Genomic DNA, 23,130 nt, shown 5'->3' on the forward strand with positions numbered 1-23,130 from the left:
TGAAAAATCTCAACAAAGTGGGTTTAGAGATAACATATGCCAACATAATACAGACGATGTATGAAAAAAACACAGCTAACACCATACTCAATGGTGAAAAACTGAGAGCTTTTCCTTTAAGATGAGGAACAGGACAAGGATGCCCACTGTCACCACTTTTATTCAACATAGTACTGGAAGTCCTAGCCATACAATCAGACAAGAAATAAGTGGCATCTATATTGGCAAAGAAGTTAAACTATCACTGTTCACAGATGACATGATACTAAACATAGGAAATCCTAAAGACTCTACCAAAAAAATACTAGAAGTATTAAGTAATAAATGAATTCAGTAAAGTTGCAGGATCCAAAATTGATGCCCAGAAATCAGTGGTGTTTCTATACACTAATAAGTAGCAGAAAGGGAAATTAAGAAAATAATACCATTTACAGTTACACCAAAAAGAATAAAATACCTAGAAATAAACTTAACCAAGGAGGTAAAAGACCTGTACTGTGAAAACTATAGAACACTGGCGAAAGGAATTGCAGATGACACAAACAGATGGAAAGATGTTCCATGCTTGTGGATTGGTAGATTTGATATAATTTAAAATGTTTTTAAATGTTTGTTTATTTTTGAGAGGGAGAGAGCATGTGCAGGGGAGGGGCAGTGAGAGAGGGAGACAGAGGATCTGAAGCGGGCACTGCACTGACAGCAGAGAGCCCAATGTGGAGCTTGAATTCACGAACCGTGAGATCATGACCTGAGCTGAAGTTGGATCCTCAACTGACTGAGTCACCCAGGGGCCCCTTATTATTATTATTTTTAATGTTTATTTATTTTTGAGAGATACAGAGAGGCAGAGGATACAAGGCAGGCTCTGCACTGTCTGCACAGAATCCAATGTGGGGCTCAAACTCATAAGCCGTGAGATCATGAGCTGAAGTTGAACACTTAACTGACCGAACCACCCAGGTGCCTCAGAATTAATGTAATTTTTTAAAGTTTATTTATTTTGAAGAGAGAATCCCAACCAGGCTCCGCACTATCAGCATGGAGCCCGACGCGGGGCTCAAACTCATGAACTGTGAGATCATGACCTGAGCTAAAGCCAAGAGTCAGACACTCAACCAACTGAGCCACCCAGGCACCCTGCCCCAGAATTAATGTTATTAAAATGTTTGTATTAGCCATGTAATCTACACAGATTCAGTACAATTCCTATCAAAATACCAACAGCATTTTTCACAAAACCAGAACAAATAATACTAAATTTATATGGGACCATACAAATGACCCTGAATAGACAAAGAAATCCTGAGAAAGAAGAACAAAGCATGGAAGTATCACAATCCCAGATTTCAAGATATGCTACAAAGCTGTAGTAATCCAAACAGTGTTGTACTGACACAAAAATAGGTATGTAGTATGTAGATCAATGTAACAGACTAGAGAGCCCAAAAGTAAACCCAGGATTGTGTGGTCAATCTTTGACAAAGGAGGCAAGAATATACAATGAAGAAAGGAGGGTCTCTTCAACAGATGGTGTTGGGAAACTGGACAGCCACATGAAAAAGAATGAGACTGGACTACTTCTTTCACCATGCATAGAAATAAACTCAAGATGGATTAAAGACCTAAATATGAGACCTGAAACCATAAAAAACCTAGAAGAGAACTGGGGCTCCTGGGTGGCTCAGTCGGTTAAGCGCTGACTTCAGCTCACGTCATGATCTCACGGGTTCATGAGTTCAAGCCCTGCATCAGGCTCGCTGCTGTCAGCCCAGAGCCTGCTTCAGGTCCTGTCTCCCTCTCTCTCTGCCCCTCCCCCACTCATGCTTGCTCTCTCTCTCTCTGTCTGTCTGTCTCTCTCTCTCTCTCTCTCTCTCTCACTCTCAAAAATAACCAAACATTAAAAATAAAAAGGGGCGCCTGGGTGGCTCAGTCGGTTGAGCGTCTGACTTTGGCTCAGGTCATGATCTCGCGGTTTGTGAGTTCCAGCCCTGCTTTGGGCTCTGTGCTGACAGCTCAGAGCCTGGAGCCTGCTTCGGATTCTGTGTCTCCTTCTCTCTCTGCCCATCCCCCACTTGTGCTCAGTCTCTCTCTGTCTCTCAAGAATAAATAAATGTAAAAAAAAATTTTTTTTAAAACAACTAAAAATAGAAATACCATGGGGTGCCTGGGTGGCTCAGTTAAGCATCCGACGTCGGCTCAGGTCATGATTTAGTAGTTCATGAGCTCGAGCCCTGCATCGGGCACTCTGCTGTCAGCACAGAGCCTGCTTCGGATCCTGTCTCCCTCTCTCTCTGCCCCTCCCCTGTTTGCTTGTGCACATGTGCTCTCTCAAAAATAAATGTTTTTAAAAAAAATACCATATGATCCAGTAATTCCACTACTAGGTATTTAACCAAAGAAAATGAAAACACTAATTTGAGAGGATACATGCACCCCTATGTTTATTGAAGCATTATTTACAACAGCCAGGGTAGGGAAGCAGCCCAAGTGTCCCATCGGTAGGTGCATGGGTAAGGAAGATGTGGTAAGTATACACATGCACAAACTGGAATATTACATAGCCATAAAGGATGAGATCAGACCATTTGTGACAACATGGATGGACTTAGAGGGTATTATGCTAAGTAAAATAAAGAAGTCAGACTGAGAAAGGTAAATGATTCCATATAATGTCACTAGTGTGGAATCTAAAAAACGAAGAGATAAACAAAAAGCACAGTCAGTCTTAGGAATACGGTGAACAGACTGATGGTGGTTGCTAGCTGGGAGGGGTCGGGGTTGGGCAAAATGGGTGAAGGGGAGGGGAGATACAGGCTTCTAGTTACTGAACGAATGAGTCCTGGGAATAAAAGTCACAGTGTTAAGGGAATGTAGTCGGTGCTACTGTAATGATGTTATATGGTGACAGCTGGTAGCTGCACTTGTGAGCACAGCACAACATACAGAGATGTCGAATCACTATGTTGTATTCTTGACACATTTAACATTGTGTGTCAACTATACTCAAAATATATATGCATTTTAAATGCCTATACAGGGGTGCCTGGGTGGCTCAGTTGGTGGAGTGTCTGTTTGACTCTTGATTTTGGCTCAGGTCATGATCTCACAGTTTCTGGGTTTGAACCCTACGTCGGGCTCTGCGCTGACAGCATGGAGCCTGCTTGGGACTTTTTTTTTCTCTCTCTCTCTCTTCCCCTCCTCTACTTGTGCTATTTTTCTCTCTCTCAAAATAAATAAATAAACATTAAAAAAATAGTAATTCCTAAAAAAATTTTTTAAATGCTTATACAGCTATTGTTCAATACCTTTTATGTGCACAATATTATATCAAATCCAGCTGAGGGAGATAAATTCTCTTTCATTATTTTATTTTTTTTAATGTTTATTTTAGAGAGAGAGAGAGAGAGCACACGTGCACACACACAAGTGGGGAAGAGGCAAAGAAAGAGGGGGACAGGATTGGAAGTAGGCTCAGAGCTGTCAGCACAGAGCCTAACAAAGAGCTTGAACTCATGCACCATGAGATCATGACCTGAGCTGAAATCAACAGTCAGATGCTTAACCTACTGAGCCACCTGGGTGCCCTGCATAAGACTTATTAGACTCACATATGAAGCATTTGACACATTTAAACAGCATTAGGAGGGGTGCCTGGGTGGCTCAGTCGGTTGAGCGTCCAACTTCGGCTCAGGTCATGATCTCGTGGTCCGTGAGTTCGAGCCCCGCGTTGGGCTCTGTCCTGACAGCTTGGAGCCTGCTTGGGATTCTGTGTCTCCCTCTCTGCCCCTCCCCCACTCATGCTATGTCTCTCTCTCAAAAATAAGTAAACATTAAAAAAAAATTTTTTTTAAATAAACAGCTTGAGGAGATGACTTAATGTACAAATGAATAGTACAGATGAATGCTGCAAGAACTTAGAGGATGTGGAAGTGGTTGTGGTCTGGAATGATTAGACATTAATGGGTGAAGTGACCCACAGGCCTGAATATATCGGTAGGATCTAAATTAGTACAGGGGTTGAGAAGCTTCCAAGTGAGAGGCATCATGTACATGTCTCCTGGTTTGGGAGTTAACAATCTACGAGTTTTTCACTTGAGAAAACTGTTGAGTTGACCAATCGAGGATAATTTCTTTGAATGTCATCAGGCTGTAAACCCTGTGGAAGTGGCATTGGTGACATGGCGGTCTGCAAAGGAAATGGTATTTGAAGGGGGCCCGTGTCCATGGATCTTGGAGCCCTCCCGATTCTTTTTGGAGTTGAGCATGGAGAAGACAGAGAAAATTGAATTAACACAAGTCCGGCTGCCAGCTAAGCGAAAACAGAACCAGTACATCTACCGGGTGCTGTGCCTGGATTTAGGGGAACAAGTAAGTAGAAAATATGTTTTCCCTAACATTTCTTTTAGCAATTAATACTCCAACAAATCTTTTGTGTTTCTAGCCATTCCTTTTCAGATTCTTTTTTTTTTAATGCTAATTTATTTATTTTTCAGAGACAGAGTGAATGGGGGAGGGGCAGAGATAGAAAGAGGGAGAGCATCTCGAGCAGGCTTCACACCATCAGTGCAGAGCCTGACATGGGGCTCAGACTCTCAAACCATGAGGTCGTGAGCCAGCCGAAATCAAGAGTCAGATGCTTAACCAACAGAGCCACCCAGGGGCTCCCTTTCCTTTTCAGATTCTAATAGATTTCATTTATACTAGATAGGAAAATTCTAATTACCAGTTACAGGCCTTTTAAAAAAACTTTTGCAATCCTTTAAATGTACTCAAAGATTTTACTCATTCGATAATTCTGACAGTTCACTAAATGGTTCAAGATTCTTTTGTAATCATGAGCTTATTTCAGTCACTTTATCACTATAATTCAAATCTTGGTTGTCTAGACTAGATGTTATATGGTTCCTCACCTCCAAAGAATGCAAGGAAGGGAAAGTTAAAGTCATCTATTAGCAATTTTGATTGATTAGCAATTGTGAGTGGTGAGCAGTTTTGAAGAACCAGTTAGATCTATGCAGATAAGATAGTATATTGCCTTTTATCAGTTCAATTAGTTTTATTATTTTAGAGGTAGTGATGGATCCGCCCAGCTATGCCCTGCTTCTATCAACACCAGAAACAAAGGTTTGCAGTTTGACTGGGGTTGAGAATTCAGCGTATGACTCTGTGTAACCAGCCCACAAGAAATCGATATGTGATTTTAATTAATAAGAACTGTGCTTCTTTCTAAAGTCTCTCGTGAACTTTGTTGTGTATGTGGCTGGCTGTCAGCGTCAGAGTCATCACCCCTGTTGGAGCCCTCTAACCTTTTGTCTCCACGGTCTGTTACTCATTTGGTGTTCCACCAGAGAAAGGTTGAAACACAGAATAGTTTTTCCACTTTTTACCAACTGATAACAAAAGATTTGGTGGAGGAAAAGACTGAAGTGATTGATCAGAATTAGATTTTTTAATGTTCCCTTTGCTTACAAATTTCCGTGATACCCTTGTTTCTCTTAGCACAAGAACTATGTGCATAGATTAAGAACTATGATGGTTATGATGTCTGGAGACACCCTATACTGGAGATTGAACGATTCTAAAGTGTATAGATTGGCCCAGCTGACATCGAGTGTCCACTCATGGTTGCCTCTTGCTCCGCTGTTTCCTTAAAGGCTCTGACATTCCGAATTGGAAATCACCCAGGTATCCTGAACCCTAGTCCAGCTGTGGAGGCTGTGCAGGTACGCTTCATGTGTGCCCACCCTGCCAGCATGTCAGTAACCCCAGTGTACAAAGTGCCAGCTGGTGCCCAGCCATGCCCTCTGCCACAGCACAACAAGCAACTGGTGAGTACAGTGGTGCCAACTAATTTGGCACTTTTGTATTCTGTGCCTTAGAGATAAATGCTCTGAAGTATGGCTTTTGTCTTATCAAAGTTACACTTGATCTTAGCCAAAAGGCCGAGAAGCAATTGTTGTCTTACTAAAGTTAAGGAGACTGGGGGCGCCTGGGTGGCTCAGTCGGTTGAGCGGCTGACTTCGGCTCAGGTCATGACCTCGCACTCCGTGAGTTCGAGCCCCACGTCAGGCTCTGTGCAGGCAGCTCGGAGCCTGGAGCCTGCTTTCGATTCTGTGTCTCCCTCTCTCTCTCCCCCTCCCCTGCTCATCTCTCTCACTCTTAAAAATCAATAAATGTTAAAAAAAATGTTTTTTTAAGTTAAGGAGACTGTTTTATTTGTTATTCATTTCATTCCCTGATAGTGTCTGAAAAGAGATGGTTAAACTAGGTTAGAATTGGCTACACCTAGTGACATTTGATGACTTAATGACTTTGCTTACTGTACATAGGTACATAGTCAGCTTATAATTATGGCAACAAGCAATGGAGATGTCTCCAAACTTCCAGTTAGTTTGGTTAATATCTTTCCCTCACAGATGTTTTATTGGCATTATTGGTAAGTAATAGAATTTATCTCTACTCCAGACCCATGGAGAATAATGATAAGCAATAGCGTGGCTAGTAGGGAATGAGGAATAAATGAGTTTTCTAACCTTGAAACTAAAAGATCAGACTATAAACTAAGTGAGGTGGACTTTAATTCCAAGCATAGGAGAATAGAAGTCATTTCTTAGAGAACAGAACAACCAATTATTCCTGTTTAGAGATGGAGAAACCGAGGCTCCTGGGAGTTGAGTAGCTTCTCCAAAGTCATAAAGCTACAAAGCAGCACATTCTGTCCGACTCCAAAGCTCTTGTTTTTTACTTTTATACTATTCTGTCTTTTTATTATAAAATAACAAGAATATGAGATGTTAGGGTTAGGAACTCATTTTTTTCAGAACTAAATTCCATGTGAAATATTATTCGAAGTTTATAAATGATTTACTTTTTTAAAATCCACTTAGATGGAGAAGAATAAAAGTTATCTGTATAGTTGTCATTCAGTGTCACATTTTTCATTTGAAATAATTTAAATTTATAAAAAATTTGCGGGGTGCCTGGGTGGCTCAGTCGGTTAAGTGTTCAACTCTTGATCTGGGCTCAGGTCATGATCTCGAGTTTGAGTCCTACATCGGGCTCTGGGCTGAAGAATCAGAGCCTGCTTGGGATTCTGTCTCTCCTTCTCTCTGCCCCTCCGCTGCTTATGCTCTCTCTCTCAAAATAAACTTTAAAAAAATTTTACAAAAAATTTGCAGGAAAAGTACAACTTCTTATCTTGCAACCATTTAGGAGCAATTTACAAACATATTTCTCCATACTTTAGAATTTATTTTTTTGGAATTAAATATAATATACATACCATAAAACTGACCCTTTTAAAAGTGTACAAGTGGTGCCTGGGTGGCTCAGTCAGCTGAGCATCTGACTTTGGCTCAGGTCGTAATCTGCCAGTTTGTGGGTTTGAGCCCTGCATCGGGCTCTGTGCTGACAGCTCAGATCCTGGAGTCTGCTTTGGATTCTGTGTCTCCCTCCCTCTCCCCTGCTCGCGCTCTGTCTCTCTCAAAAATAAAAAAAAACAAAAAAAAAATAAAACACTAAAAATAAATAAATAAGTGTACAATAAGCGTACTTTGTTATTTCCTCTTCGACCCAGTCCTTAATTTAGGAGTGTGTGTTAATTTCCACACATTTGTGAATGTCCCAAATTTCCTTCAGTTGGATTCTAATTCCATTGTGGTTGGAAAACATACTTTATGATTTAAATCCTTTTGAATTTATATATAAATATTATATTGACTTTTTATAAATGTATTTATTTATAAAATGTATTCAGACATGTTTTGTGGCTGAATACCAGGTCTATCTTGGAGGATACTTCATGTGCACTTGAGAAGAATATATTCTGGTGTTGGGTGAGGTGTTCTACAGATATGTTAGGTCTAGTTAGCTTATGGTGTTATTCAAGTCTTCTGTTTCCTTGTTGATCTTCTCTCTAGTTGTTCTACCATTATTGAAAGTGGGCTGTTGAAGTCTCCAACTATTATTGTTCAATTGTCTATTTCTCCCTTAAATTCTGTCAGTTTTGCTTCATGTATTTTTGGGGCTCTGTTATTAGGTGCGTATGTATTTATAATGGTTATATCTTTTGGGTAGATTGACCTTTTGCAACACAACAATGCAGTTCTGACACTAACTGCCTAGAGTTGGCTCACACTCCATAGTTTTAAGTGTACAGTTCCCAACAAAACTGTCCTCACTTCAGACACCAGCCACAGGTTCAGGTATCCACAGGCCACCCACATTTCTGACCAACTGACTACAAATTTTGGGATTACTACAACCACTACAGGTTTATTAATTTGTTAGAGTGATTCACAGGTACAGCTTTATTATAAAAGATAGAAATCAGGACCAGTGAGATGAAGAGACACATAGGGAGAGGTCTGAGAAGGTCCCAGATCTAGAGATTCTGTGCCCTCTATCCATGGAGTCAGGTTTGTGTGTGATACAGAGATGGAACACATTGATGTGTTCACCAGTGAGGAAGCTCCACTGAGCTTGGTGTCTAGAATTTGTGTAGGGGCTTCATTATGTAAATATGATTGATTAAATCATTGACCATGTGGTTGAACTCACTCCAGCTCCCCTTCCCTCCCTGAAAGTTGGGTTGATGTCAGCCAGCTCAAAGCCCCATCCCTCTAGTCATATGGTTGGTTTTTCTGGCCTGACCAATGCCCATCCTGAATCATCTCAGTATAAAGTCAGGTGTGATCCATAAGCCCCACCATGAATAATGGATATACTCCTGTTACTCAGGAAATTCCAGGGGTTTAGGGGTTACTTCTCAGGAACTCAGGACAAAAGCCAAACCATTTCTTTATTATAAAACATCCTTTTATCCCTACAAAAGGTCCTTCTTTGTCTCTAGTGACAACTTTTGTCTTAAAGTCTATTTTTTCTTTTTTCTTTTTTCTTTGTTTAATTTTCAATTACATTTTTGAGAGAGAGACAGAGACAGAGACAGAGTGTGAGCAGGAGAGAGGCAGAGAAAGGGAGAGACAGAATCCAGAGCAGGCTCCAGGCTCTGAGCTGTCAGCACAGAACCTGACGCAGGGCTCAAACTCACAGGATAGCAAGATCATGACCCAAGCTGTAGTCGGACACTTAACCAACTGAGCCACCCAGGCACCCCGAGTCTTTTTTTTCTGATACTAGTAGAACCATTCTAGCTCTCTTTTGGTTACTGTTTGTATAGCATATCTTTTTTTTTTTTTCATTTTATATTTTGTTTCTTTGTGTCTTTGAATCTAAAGTGTATGTCTTATCACAGTATACAGTTGGATCATGGTTTTGTTTTTGTTTTTTTTTATCCATTCTGCTAATCTCTGCCTTTTGATTGGAGTGTGTCATCTATTTACATTTAATGTAATTATTGATTAGGTCGGATTTACATCGACCATTTTGCTATTTAGCATACGCCTTTTTTGTTCTTCTTTCACTTCCTTCTTTTGTGTTAAATATTTCTAGTGTAACATTTTAATTCTCTTGTCCTTCCTTTAATATATTACTTGGGGTTATTTTATTAGTTGTTGCCCTAGGGTATACACTTAACATCTTAAACTTTAACAGTCTAGTTTGGAATAATACCAGTTTAATTTCAATAGTGTACAAAACCATTGTTCCTATTAAACTCCATTTCTTCTCCTTCGTTTGTGCTATTATTGTCATAGTCTTTATACATGCATGACCATCAAATAGATTTATAATTATTGCTTTATCCATTTATCTTTTAAATGGGACAGGAAAAAAAGAACTACAAACAAAAGTATGTTTATATTGTCTTGCATATTTACCTATGTAGTTATCTTTACCAGGCTCTTTATTCATTCCTTCATGGGGATTCAGGTTCCTGTCTAGTTGCCTTTCATTTCAGCCTGAAGGACCCCCTTTTCTTTCTTGTAGGGCAGGTCTACTGTAAGCAACAAAGACTTTCTGTTTTTGTTACATCCAGGAATGTCTTAATTTCTCTTTCATTTTTCAAGGATTATTGTGCTCAGTATAGAATTCTGAGCTGGCAGTCTTCTTCTTTCATCATTGGCTTCTGTGGTTTCTTATAAGAAATTAGGTGTTAATCCTCTCTCTTTCTGCCTTTATGATTCTGTCTTTCTCTTTGACTTTGGAAAGTTTGATTATTATGTGTCTAGATGTATGTATCTTTGAATTTATCCTACCTGGAGTTCTTTGCACTTCTTGGATATTTAATGTTTTTCATCAACTTGGGAAGTTTCTAGCCGTTGTTTCTTCAAATATCCTTTCTTCCTCTTTTTTCTCTCTCTTTTCCTTTTAGGACTCTCATTTTACATATGTTAACACACTCAGTGGTGTCCTATGAGTCTCTGATGCTGTTCATTTTTCTTCATTCTTTTTTCCTTCTGTTCATCAGACTAGATCATCTCATTTGATTTATTTTGAAGCTTTCTGATTCTTTCTTCTGGCTGTTCAGATCTGCTGTTGAGTTCCTGTAGAGAAATTTTCATTTCAATTATTACACTTTTCAACTTCATAATTTAATTTTGGTCTTTTATTTATTCTCTATATATGAGACATTATTTTCATACTTTTCTTTAGTTATTTAGACATGAATTTCTTTAGTTCTTTGAGCAAAATAGTTGACTAAAAGTCTTTTTCTCGGGGCACCTGGGTGGCTCAAAGGGTTGAGCACCTCACTGTTGGTATCAGCTCAGGTCATGATCCCAGAGTCATGGAATCAAGCCAGGCGTTGAGCTCTGCACTGAACACAGAGCAGTTTCTCTCTCCCTTTGCCCCTCTCCCCCCTGCACACTCTCTCTCTCCTTCTCTCTCTTAAATTAAAAAAAAATTTTTTTAATTAAAAAAAAACTCTTTGTCTAGTAAGTCCAGTGTCTGAGCATCTGCAGGGACAGTTTCTGTCAGCTGCTTTTTTTCCTATATATGGGCTGTACTTTTATTGTTTCCTTGCATCTCTAATAATTTTTTGTTGAAAACTTGACATTTTGTATATTTTTTAAATGTTTATTTATATTTGAGAGAGAGAGTGTGAGCAGGAGAGGGGCAGAGAGAGGGAGACACAGAAACCAAAGCAGGCTCCAGGTTCTGAGCTGTCAACACAGAGCCCAAAGCAGGGCTCAAACCCACGAACCATGAGATCATGACCTGAGCCAAAGTCGGACGCTTAACTGACTGAGCCACCCAGGTGCCCCAAAAAGTTGACATTTTATTTTATTTTATTTTATTTTTTTCAACGTTTTTTATTTATTTTTGGGACAGAGAGAGACAGAGCATGAACGGGGGAGGAGCAGAGAGAGAGGGAGACACAGAATCGGAAACAGGCTCCAGGCTCCGAGCCATCAGCCCAGAGCCTGACGCGGGGCTCGAACTCACGGACCGCGAGATCGTGACCTGGCTGAAGTCAGACGCCCAACCGACTGCGCCACCCAGGCGCCCCAAAGTTGACATTTTAAATAACATAATCTAGCAATTCTGAAATCATATTGTTCCCCTTAATAGGTTTTGTGGTAGTTACTGTTTTTTGTTGTGGTAGTGGTTTAGTAACCTTTTCTGAACTAGTTCGGTAATGTCTGTATTCTTTGTCCTCTGTGGCCACCAAAGTTTCTGCTAGGTTAGCTTTGTGGTCAGCTAATTGTTGGATATAGATTTCCTCAATTCCAGGTATATTTGTGGGTATTATGTTAAATTTATAGATAAATTCAGAATAACTGAAATTTTTATGATGTTGAGTCATCCTTTAATATGATGTATGTTATATATGTTTCATAAGAATATATATCTATCAAGATCAAATCTAGATCAAAAATAAAACACAGGTATAGAAGATACTTTGAGGGACATTGGGGAAAAATAAATATTGACTGTATATTAGATGAAACTGAATTAATATTCTTGTGTGTGCTAATACTGTTTTTCTTAGAATATTCGCATTCTTAGAAAATGCATGCTAAATTACTTAGGGGTAAAGCGTCATGATATTTACATCATTTAGCAAAAAATAACCCAAGGGCACCTGAGTGGGCTCAGTTGGTTAAGCATCCAACTTCGGCTCAGGTCATAATCTCGTGCTTTGTGGGTTTGGGCCCCGCGTTGAGCTTTGTGCTGACAGCTCGGAGCCAGGAGCCTGCTTCAGGTTCTGTGTCTCCCTCTCTCTCTGCGCCTCCCCTGTTCACACTCTGTTTCTCTCTCTCTCTCGAAAATAAACAAACATTAAAAAAAAAAAAACCAAAACCAGACACACACACTTGGTTGGAGGGTAGGAAATTAGAGGGAGAGACAGATAACACAAATGGTGAATCCAGGTGAGATGTGTCTCGGTACTCATTATACTATTCCTTCATCATATCTGTTGGTTTGAAAATTGTCAAAGAAAATAGATTGGGAGAAACATGAGCCCTAGCTTCAGGGATATCTTACTGCCTCCTGTGTTGTTTTTTTCCTTTTTTTATTTCTTTTTTTTTAAATTTTGAGAGAGAGCATGAGTGTGAGTGGGGGAGGCACAGAGAAAGAGGGAGAGAAAGAATCCCAAGCAGGCTCCATGCTGTCAGCACAGAGACCAATGTGGGGCTTGAACCCATGAACCATGAGATCATGACCTGAGCAGAAACCAAGAGTCAGACACTTAATTGACCAAGCCACTCAAGCGCCTTGCTTTTCTTTTCTTCTTCTTTTTTATTTTTTTAATGCAGATTCCTGTATCAAGCCTGAGGGACACAGTCTTGGAACTGGCAGTGTTTGATCAGCACAGGAGAAAGTTTGATAATTTCAGTTCACTAATGCTAGAATGGAAATCCTCAAATGAAACACTAGCTCATTTTGAAGATTATAATTCAGTGGAGATGGTAGCAAAGGATGATGGCAGTGGACAGACCCGGCTGCATGGTATTATGGTGACTTACACACCCTTTCACATAACCTGCTAAATGTTTCTGCACTAAGTATTCCCATTGAGTGATGGTTTATTTTATTTATATATATATTTTTTCATGTTTGTTTATTTTTGAGAGACAGAGCACGAGCGGGGGAGGGGCAGAGAGAGAGGGAGGCACAGAATCGGAAGCAGGCTCCAGGCTCTGAGCTGTCAGCACAGAGCCCGACACGGGGCTCGAACTCATGGACCGCGAGATCGTGACCTGAGCCGAAGTCGGACACTTGACTGACTGAGCCACCCAGGCACCTTGGTGACAGTTTATTTTAGATTTTATCATACCTCTCCTTTCATCTTTGATTATTGTATGTTTTAGCAAACATAAATGTAGATTTCCTTGGTTGCAAAGCTAGGGTCTAGGATGCAGTATTTCTCACAAGAACGTAAAATTACTTTTTAAAATATATTTATTGCCTATTATTTACCTAATAATGAAAATTTTATTCATTTATTAGAAAATATTTACTGGGGTGCTATTAAATGTAAGGGCCTGTGCTAGGCACCTGAAGGTGGAGTGGTACGTGAGATAGTCGCGGCCTCTGCCTTAATAGACTTCAAACATTACAACTGTGTTAGGTGTTTTGATGGGCAGCTATGAGGTGCTTTAAGATTTACAATAGGAGAACCTAACCTAGTTCAGAACAGAGAAGGCCACCTGAGAAAGTAACATTGACACTGAGACCTTAACATTGCAGGGGCAATAGAAAGAGGAGACAGAAAAATGAGCCAAATAAAGTGAGTGAATCCTACAGAAGGGCCAGAGGAACAAGCAGAGGTCCTGAGAGGCCAGCGAGCCCTCATATGTAATTGCTTCTCAAGCCTCTGCTTGTATCACATTTGCCATTTCACCAAAGCAAGTCAGCTGCCAAAACCAGAGTCAAGGTGGATGAGAACTACTCAAAGGCATGGATACCAGCAGGCACAATTATATGGCAGTCTACCACAGATCAGTCCCAAAGGTGAAGAAAAAAGGGGTACAAAGGCCAACCTTTAAATTTCTGGCATGAGCATTTAAACGGATGGTATATCCATTCATGGAATAAGAAACACTAGAGAAGGGGAAGTAAAGATTCAGCCTTCTCCCCACCCACAGGAAACTTACCCATAGGACAAGTCTAAGAGCTTGGGAACGTGGAAACATAGTACTCAAGTGTATGTAATACTATAATGCTCTAATACCATAATACTGTAATACTGTAACAGTATGGTATAGTTAGTGTAAAAAATGGTAGCAAGGAGGGGCGCCTGGCTGACTCCGTGGTTAACTGTCCAACTCTGGGTTTCGGCTCAGGTCATGATCTCAGTTTTGTGAGTTTGGGCCCTGCACCAGGCTCTATGCTGATAGCTCAGAACCTGCTTGGGATTCTCTCTCTCCCTCTCTCTCGTCCCTTGCCCACTTGTTCTCTCAATCTCTCTCTCTCTCTCTCTCTCTCTCTCTCTCTCAAAATAAAGAAGCTTAAAAGAATAAAAACTGTTTCTGTAAAAAAAATTTTTTTAAATAATAAAGAAGCTGAGAAATAAAGTGGTTGCTCAGGGTCCCTTAGGAATATAGCGGCAGAGTCAACACAAAAACTCAGTTTTCAGTTTCTTGTGTATTTCCCCACAAAGTAGTTTTTCCTCTATGCAATAAAACATCATTTGGGAAAAACTAGGGCAAAATTTGGTTTTCTGGAGACATTTTTGTGTTCTACATGTTATTGTTTCTCCTATATCTCCAGGTCATCAGGTCCTTAAAGTACATCAGTTAAAAGGGACTGTACTCATTGGAGTCAATTTTGTGGGCTATTCAGAGAATAAAAGTCCAAAGGTAAGTGGAGACTATTATATTAGAAATAGAAATCAGGGGCACCTGGGTGGGTCAGTCGGTTGGGTGTCCGACTTTTGGTTTCAGCACAGGTTGTGATCCCAGGATCATGGGATCAAGCCCCATGTTGGGCTCTGCACTGAGATTCTCTTTTTCCCTCTGCCCCTCTCCCCTGCTCGTGTGCACTCTCTCTCTCTCAAATAAAAAAATTTAAAAAAAAAAGGAAAGAAATGGAAATCACTGAAATTTAAGGCTTTTCTTTAAACGTCATTTATTTATAACTTAAAAATCATTTATAACTAACTCTGAGAACTATGCACCTCTCTGATTCTGTTATCTTTGGCATGTGAAAGAACATTGGGATCTTCTGTCAGCTGAGGAATTAAAAGTTTATACTCACCTTTGTGGTGCCTGTGTGTTTCTAGGAACTTTCCAACTCGCCCAGATCTGCGGCCGTGGAACTGCTCCTAGTAGATGATGTAACTATACTGCCTGAGAACGCCACCATCTATAACCACCCTGATGTGAAGGTAGAAGTTGGAGGGATCTAGTGAAATTAGATCTGGTTGGAGGGGAAGAGTATTAGGTTATTAAGGTTAATGTATGGCAATAAAAAAAAAAAAGCTCCCTTACACATTGAAAATCAGTGCTAAGCATATGTAACACACGTGTAATACCTTGGGTAGTAATACTTTAATAATCATAGTTTGTCTTTGGTCCATTGACCTTAATCTTTTAATCTCATACTCTTCCTTCAGTAGCTAGGAATTACTTTCTTTGGCTTATTTATAAACCGAATAAAATGGAATATTGTTTGTCTGATCCTTCCATAGGAAATATTTAGCCTTGTGGAAGGATCTGGTTATTTTTTGGTCAACAGCAGTGAGCAGGACATTGTCACCATCACTTACATGGAAGCAGAAAGCTCTGTCCAGGTAAGTTCTAGAGATAGGTCCCAGGTTGATAGTCTCAGGTCAAAGCTCATTCTTACGAAAATGATTGGGAAAAAATGCCATTGTGTGTCTCGAACTTGTTATAAAAGTAACATTTGCCTCTTTTTTTTAACCTACATATATTCGCCAACCAAAAACAAGGTTTTTTTTGTTGTTGTTTTTTTTTTCCTTCAACCAGCTGGGCAATTTTTGCTTCTGGTTAAAATGAGACCGTATAGGAGACATCTGATTGTAAGATTTTCATTAAAAGAGGGTTCGTTTCTATAAATTTCAAAGGGTGGTTAATTAGATGTGCTGTCGACTTTATAACCTGAGAATACAATGTTTTTAGCCAGGATATGACAACTCAATATATTAAGCTATCTTTGTAGTCAGTATGCCAAGGCATTTGCTTTTAGTTGACTTTTAGTAATAAAAATAATAGCTTACATTAGCATAAGTGTATATTTCCTTTCCTTCTAAAAGCTCAAAGGAATGTAACTTACCTTGGTCATAATGTTTGTTTTTAAGAGGGTGGATTCAGCACTGCTTGCAGGTGCTGTGCTGGGCAGGACCCACAACACAGGACAGAAAACCAGGTCTTCCCACTGCTTCCCTCCCGCCCCATGGCCCCCGTTGCACTGGTGATTTCAGCATAAATGGACTGGATTCTCTTCATGAAATCCTTTCCCCATTCGTAGTTAAGAAGCTGGATATGTATGTTGTATTTTGCCTCGATTCAGTCAACTTAAACTTTGCTCTTTATCAGTTAGTATTTGTTAAGGGTGCATATTGTGCTGTGCCTAAAACATGTAATGTGACCTCTCAGTTCCCATCACAAAGGAAGTAAGTTGTTGTATTTCGTGCTTTTAGTGAAAATAGTGGTTTTGATTATGCTCAGGGCACGTGTGCTTCTTTACCCAGCTCCCATCTTCTTCCTTCTAGTTAGTTCCAGTACATCCTGGATTTCTCACCTTGGAGGTCTATGATCTGTGCTTAGCTTTCTTGGGTCCAGCAGTGGCCTACCTCAGGGTGTCAGACATACAGGAGCTGGAGCTTGACCTGATCGATAAGGTGAGAGACATTTGCTGTGTTGCATCAGAGAAGCAGTTGCATCAGAGAAGCAGGCCTCGTTTTCACCCTGTAGCCTCACTTCACGTAGTCTGTGTGGCTCCTGTGTGTGCACCAGGACCTTCAGGGATGTTCATGGAAATACCTGTCCTTAAAGAACAATGCTCCGACATGTAAGATAAACAGTACTCGCAGCTAAACCGGCACGTATGGGTTAGGGCCATTTGATCAAAACCTGACCGGGAGCATTCAGCGCAACAAAACACTTTGTCACCCTCAAAGAGTTATTAGACTGTCCTTGGTGAATGACATACTCCTACTAAAATTACCTTTCTTTTTTAACAACTAGGTTGAAATAGGTAAAACTGTGTTAGTAACTGTGAGGGCTCTCAGCCCTTCCAAACGCCCATTCCGAAATAAGTACTTCAGAAACATGGAGCTTAAACTGCAGTTGGCTTCTGCCATCGTCACCCTGACGTGAGTGCCACCTCAATGCCTCCTCCCCAGGCTGAGCACCAAGCGCCTGCTCTCCCTGTGTTCTTCTCTCCTTTTCTGTCCCAGGGCCTTTCAGCCCGTACTCTCCCCATATCCAGCTCTGTACAAAGTGCCCCTTCCATGTTCTCAGATATGTTTTGTGGGACAGATCGACACATCTCATGAATACTCCCATCTCATGAAACTTCTTGGATGATATCCCTTGGGGTGCTTCAGGACAGAGGACCTTCAGAAATCTCCCTAGAAGCAGAGGTGCTGGTACTCCCCTCTGTGAAAGGGGAGTACAGAGAATCCAGGGCGGCTTAGGATTTGCAGTTTCGCCAGCGTTTGCAACGTTGCCCTTATTCCTTTGGAGCCTTGGAGTAAATATTTGGCCTTCAGGAGCTTTCTGCCTTTGCCATGAACTTTGTCTTGACTCTGGAAATTAATTTTCTGGCTGTTCCCTCTAACTACAGTTAAAATGAACAGAAAATGTTAATTAAAGCATCTTAGAAAGAAGCATAACTGGCTGCTCTTAAAATCAAATCTTTCTCGGGTGGCTCGGTTAAGTGTCCGACTTCAGCTCAGGTCATAATCTCACAGTTTGTGAGTTCAGGCCCCGCATGGGGCTCTCTGCGGTCAGCACGGACCCAACTTTGGATCCTCTGTCTGTGTCTCTCTCTCTCTCTCTGCCCTGCCCCCACTCACGCACACCCTCTCTCTCTCAAAAATAAATAAAAACATTTTTAAAAAATCAAATCTTTCTTACCTAAAAACACATGTGTCTTTGTAGGCTCATGGAGGAGCAGGATAAATACTCTGAAAATTATATCCTTCGAGCTGTTGCTATTGGGCAAACCACACTTGTGGCTGTTGCCAGGGACAAGATGGGGAGGAAATTCACATCACCCCCTCGCCAGATTGAGGTAAGGAAACCATCTCATCCAAAATCCATACCTCAGCTCATTTACCTTTATTCATCTTTTTCTGTTTAGTTTGCACAAGTTAAAAATCACTTGATGGAAGAAAATGATAGTTGTCTGACTCTTAAAGCAATATGTAATTTACTTTAGGTTTTTGTTTTTCTGTGTAAAAGTAATATGCTTCTTGTAGAAAATTTGGAAGGCAAAAAATACACAGCATGAAAATCACCTATAATTCCACTACTTAGAGGCAACCATTATTAATATTTTGGTGTATTTCCTTCACTTTTTCCCCATGCTTATTTTAACATGGATGAATCATACTGGTTTTTTTTTCATTCTAATCTTATATCAAAAGTATTTTTTTTAGGTCATTAAAAGCTCATTGTTGGCCATTGGTAGTTGTCGAAGCTGGGTGATAGGTACCTGAAAGAGCATTTTACGATTCTCTCTTATGACCACTTTTATTCTGATAAGTGGATATATAATTTTTAAGCATTCTCATTTATAATTTTTTGCTACTGTAAATAAAATTTATATTTATAAATGAAGTAAAATACATCTGTGTATAGGATTTTTTTCCCTAGAATAAGCTGCATGATCATTTGTTACAAAATTGACTCTAGTCCATCCCTGTTATCTTTGTGTTTTTCTTCTTCAAGGTGTTTCCTCCATTCAGACTTGTTCCAGAGAAAATGACACTGATTCCAACCAACATGATGCAGGTGATCTCAGAGACAGGAAATACAATTCACCCTTTCTTCTCACCCCACTCTGCCTCACTCCAACACAAAACACACCCTTCCTCCTATTGGCCTGCTCTTGTCTACTCCCAGCCAAGTACAGCAGGATCTGATAAAGAACAAAATTAGTTCTTTCCTGTCCCCTAAAGAACAGGGTGTAACCTACCTCTTGGAACCCCATAGATGTTGTGTGGCACTTGGATTTCTTCTGCATTTGAGTTGATGTGGGATATGTCTCTTGGGAAGTGGGGGAAGATAAGAGGTCAAGTTGCTTGGACAAAACATTGGGAAAAGAGATATGATTTCTCCCCATGTTCCAGGCATTCACTGGCATGTTTAAATTCCAGGTAATGTCTGAAGGTGGCCCCCAGCCCCAGTCTATCATTCACTTCTCCATCAGCAACCAGACTGTGGCTGTTGTGAATAGGAGGGGGCAGGTTACGGGGAAGGTAGTTGGCACAGCTGTGGTCCATGGCACCATCCAGACAGTAAATGAAGATACTGGCAAAGTCATTGTGTTTTCCCAGGTATTTGTTCTTTGTTCTGCTCTGCTTCTACTTTTCCAGCTGAGAACCATATTGGGGGATGTGGGGTGGTGATGAGGAGGGTGTCAGCAACCCAGGAAAACCCTTTGAGTCCTTTACCTGACATCCTCTGAACCAAGCGTAGGAAATATGTAATCTTTAGTATAAAAACACACACACACACACACACACACACACAAACACAGAGTATTTGGCATTGTTATAAGACATAGTCCCTATCCTTAAGAAATTGTTTAGGGGGGCGCCTGGGTGGCTCAGTCGGTTGAGCGTCCGACTTCGGCTCAGGTCATGATCTCGCGGTCCGTGAGTTCGAGCCCCACGTCGGACTCTGTGCTGACAGCTCAGAGCCTGGAGCCTGCTTCTGATTCTGTGCTCCCCCTCTCTCTCCGCCCCATCCCTGCTGTACTCTGTCTCTCTCTGTCTTTCAAAAATGAATAAACATTAAAAAAAAAAAAGAAATTGTTTAGGGAACAAAAACAATCTATAGCATATTTTGTTGTTGTTGTTGAATGCCCCAAATAAGCACAGAGTAGTTATCATAAGCATCTCTGCCTACTGCACAGACAGCCCCTTGTAATCCAAGCTTGCTTCCCTGTTGAACAGGATGAAGTACACATTGAGGTGGTTCAGCTACGGGCTGTTAGGATCCTTGCACCTGCCACTCGACTCATCACAGCGACTGAGGTCAGTCAGGTGGCTCCATTCTCAGTGCCTTCCGGAATGCAGTGCCAACTGGGCAGGGCTTACAGCAGTACAGCACAGCCCCACTTCTTTTCAGATGCCAGTTTATGTTCTGGGAGTGACCAGTACCCAGACTCCTTTCTCCTTCAGCAATGCCAACCCCGGACTCACATTCCATTGGTCCATGAGCAAAAGAGATGTATTGGATCTGGTACCCAGGCATTCGGAGGTATGAATTTTTTAATAAAGTATTTTAATTAAGATATATATATTGTTTTAGACATAATGCTATTTATTGCACACCTAATAGACTATAGTATAGTGCAAACATAATTTTTATGTGCACTGGAAAACCAGAAAATTCATTTTCTTAATTTATTGCAATATTTACTTTATTGTGGTGGTCTGGGACTGAACCTGCAGTGTGTCTGAGGTGAGCCTCTACTTGGTGATAAATAGCTTTGATGGGGCGCCCAGGTGGCTCAGTCAGTGACGTGTCCAACTCTTGATTTCAGCTCAGGTCATGATCTCACGGCTTGTGGGTTCGAGCCCCACATCAGGCTCTGTGCTGAGCATGAAGGCTGCTTGGGATTCTCTCTCTCTCCCTCCCCCTCCCACCCCCCCCCCGCCTCTCTCTCTCTGTGTGTGTGTCTCAAAATAAATAAACTTAAAAAAAGAAAATACGTTTGATGTGTTAATGCACATAGCATTAAGCCTTAATCAGAAACCTGAGAAAGAAAAAAAAGAAAAAGGTGGATGCTACTTTACCCATTGTCACCTGAGCATCAGTTCGAGAGAGCCTGCCCAAGGTGGTCTGGGCACAGAAGCAGCCACCCAGGTCCTTGGAAGGAAGAGCCTGTGGCCAGGTTACCCAGTAGGTCCTGACTCAGTACCCACAAGAATGAAGAATCAGAGGTGGACTTGGGAGAGAACAGAGGGGTTACAGGAGCTATGATTAATAAGGTATTTCTGGAGCCAGCTAAAAAGAAAAGAGAAGTCTAAAAAACAGCTACAAAATCTATTTGCAGCTCTTCTGAAAATATTCCTAGATCTGTAGTGTAGGGAAACTCCTGTCTGTCATGGAGTCCCCTGAGCCTAGTTATACTTGGAATGAGGAGAGAGGAAACTGTATGCAGTTGGGCAGAGTCCTGAACAGGGATTCGACTCTTCTTCTTGACTAGCAAATAGGGGTTGTGTGAGAACAGGGTGGCCTGGGCCTCTGCATCTGTCCTACCTCTCCCTTTCTCCAACTTTATCTAGAAGACCATTCAGGGACGCCTGGTGGCTCAGTCGGTTAAGTGTCTGACTTGACCTCAGCTCATGTCATGATCTCACGGTTCATGGGTTCGAGCCCCACATTGGGCTCTTTACTGATGGCATAGAGCCTGCTTGGGAGTCTCTCTCCCTCTCCACCCCTCCCCTGCTCTCTCTCCCTCAAAATAAATAAATAAAAACTTTAAAAAGAAATTTTAAAAAATTTTTAAAAAAAATGAAGCACCACTCTCCTCCAAGAGAAGAAATGATTGAGAGCCGCACAGTCTCCCCTCCTTCTTTAGACCCTGCACAGGCGAACCAAGGGGTGAAATGGGAAGAGAAAGGTCTCCAGCGCCCCTCATGTGGGAGGCGGCCTGCACTGTGGTGTCACCATGTAGATCAAACAATTATAAACCGCTTTGCTTTAGCATAAGACTTCCTTCCAGACAACTGATTGAGATCTGCATATAAGAAAAGGGAATTTTTATATAGGGGAGGAGGGAAAGGTGATTTTGGAACTTGGGACTCTGTGTGAGTAAGGAGAGCTAGAAGAAAGGTCTTGAGGGCTCTGGACAACAAAAAGGCAGGAGAGAGAGGATTGGAAGCAAGTGCCCGAAAGGTAGGCAGGTGTCCACTTCAACACCTGCCTTAGTGTCGGCCCTGCCTTCCCGACGGCCTTGTCCAGTCTGGGCCAGAATGGTGAGTGAAGCCGTGGGAGACAGTCAGCTAGTGTGAGCACTGCCCTAAAGCCCGAACTTTCCTTCTCATCCTCTTGCTTCCTTGCCACCACTCTGAGCTCCGGAGGGTATATTGCCTCATTTCTCCCAATTCAGGCCCTATTGTCTGAACCTATTTAGGAACTCTTCCTTCATTCCATTCCTCTGTCCATGGATGAACTTCAAGATAACATGAGATTCTCACAGAGGCTTGCCAGAATTAGGTGAGTGCTATACACAGAGTTCACTTTAGGAGTTCCTGTGTTGTTGGGAATTTGAAAAGAAATAACACTGAGAATAATCGTTGGTACCCTAGTTCTTTTCTATAGACGTATCTGGCATCTATTTTCCTTATTGTTACAACACAGAGGGAAGTGTGCAGTGATAATTAATGAATTTCTTTTCTTTTTAATTTTTAAATATTTATATTAGAGAGACAGACAGAACACACAAGCGGAGGAGGGGCAGAGAGAGAGGGAGACACAGAATCCAAAGCAGGCTCCAGACTCTGAGCTGTCGGCACAGGCCCTGATGCAGCGCCGGAACCCACGAACCAGCGAGATCATGACCTGAGCTGAACTCAGATGCTTAACCAACTGAACCACCCAGGTGCCCTAATTAATGACTATTTCTTAATCCATCTCTGTTTTCTAGGTTTTCCTACAGCTCCCAGTAGAGAATAACTTTGCAATGGTTGTCCACACAAAAGCAGCTGGTCGGACCAGTATCAAAGTCACTGTCCGCTGTATGAACAGTTCCTCTGGGCAGCTTGAGGGGGATTTGTTGGAACTGTCTGATGAAGTTCAGATACTGGTAAGCTCCCAAACCTAAATCTTATTTTTACATGTCAAGGAGAAGAAGGTTCTACTCTCTTATCATCCATGAGGAGCTTGGTCTGGATAGAGGTAGAGAAATTGCTAGAGGGAGCCCTAGAACAGGCTTATAGTTTCTAGATCTCTGTCATTCTTGCTAATTATGTCTATATAAGTATTGCTATTAGAAAGTGTAGAACATTCAGGGAGGGGGACAATACATAAGAGACTCTTAAATACAGAGAACAAACTGAGGGTTGCTGGAGGAGCTGTGGGG

At 41.2% G+C, this 23,130-nt stretch overlaps 1 protein-coding gene across 5 annotated transcripts in view; it reads left to right on the forward strand.

Annotated features, from left to right (window-relative positions):
- NUP210L (nucleoporin 210 like) overlaps nt 1-23,130 on the forward strand; it is an 87,616-nt gene that overhangs the window by 41,128 nt on the left and 23,358 nt on the right. For 3 of the 5 annotated variants that reach the window (XM_049634925.1, XM_049634926.1, XM_049634929.1), the window contains 14 exons: nt 4,147-4,368; nt 5,655-5,828; nt 12,660-12,852; nt 14,617-14,705; nt 15,128-15,232; nt 15,536-15,637; nt 16,580-16,708; nt 17,055-17,182; nt 17,973-18,105; nt 18,765-18,827; nt 19,193-19,372; nt 19,994-20,074; nt 20,169-20,300; nt 22,696-22,854. In XM_049634925.1, the coding sequence (XP_049490882.1) occupies nt 4,147-4,368; nt 5,655-5,828; nt 12,660-12,852; nt 14,617-14,705; nt 15,128-15,232; nt 15,536-15,637; nt 16,580-16,708; nt 17,055-17,182; nt 17,973-18,105; nt 18,765-18,827; nt 19,193-19,372; nt 19,994-20,074; nt 20,169-20,300; nt 22,696-22,854 (1,890 nt within the window). The remainder of the gene's footprint in view (nt 1-4,146; nt 4,369-5,654; nt 5,829-12,659; nt 12,853-14,616; nt 14,706-15,127; nt 15,233-15,535; nt 15,638-16,579; nt 16,709-17,054; nt 17,183-17,972; nt 18,106-18,764; nt 18,828-19,192; nt 19,373-19,993; nt 20,075-20,168; nt 20,301-22,695; nt 22,855-23,130) is intronic. The other 2 variants (XM_049634928.1, XM_049634927.1) reach the window with 2 other exon arrangements.

The sequence above is a fragment of the Panthera uncia genome, chromosome F1 (assembly GCF_023721935.1).
Source record: "Panthera uncia isolate 11264 chromosome F1, Puncia_PCG_1.0, whole genome shotgun sequence".
Taxonomy (NCBI): Eukaryota; Metazoa; Chordata; class Mammalia; order Carnivora; family Felidae; genus Panthera; species Panthera uncia.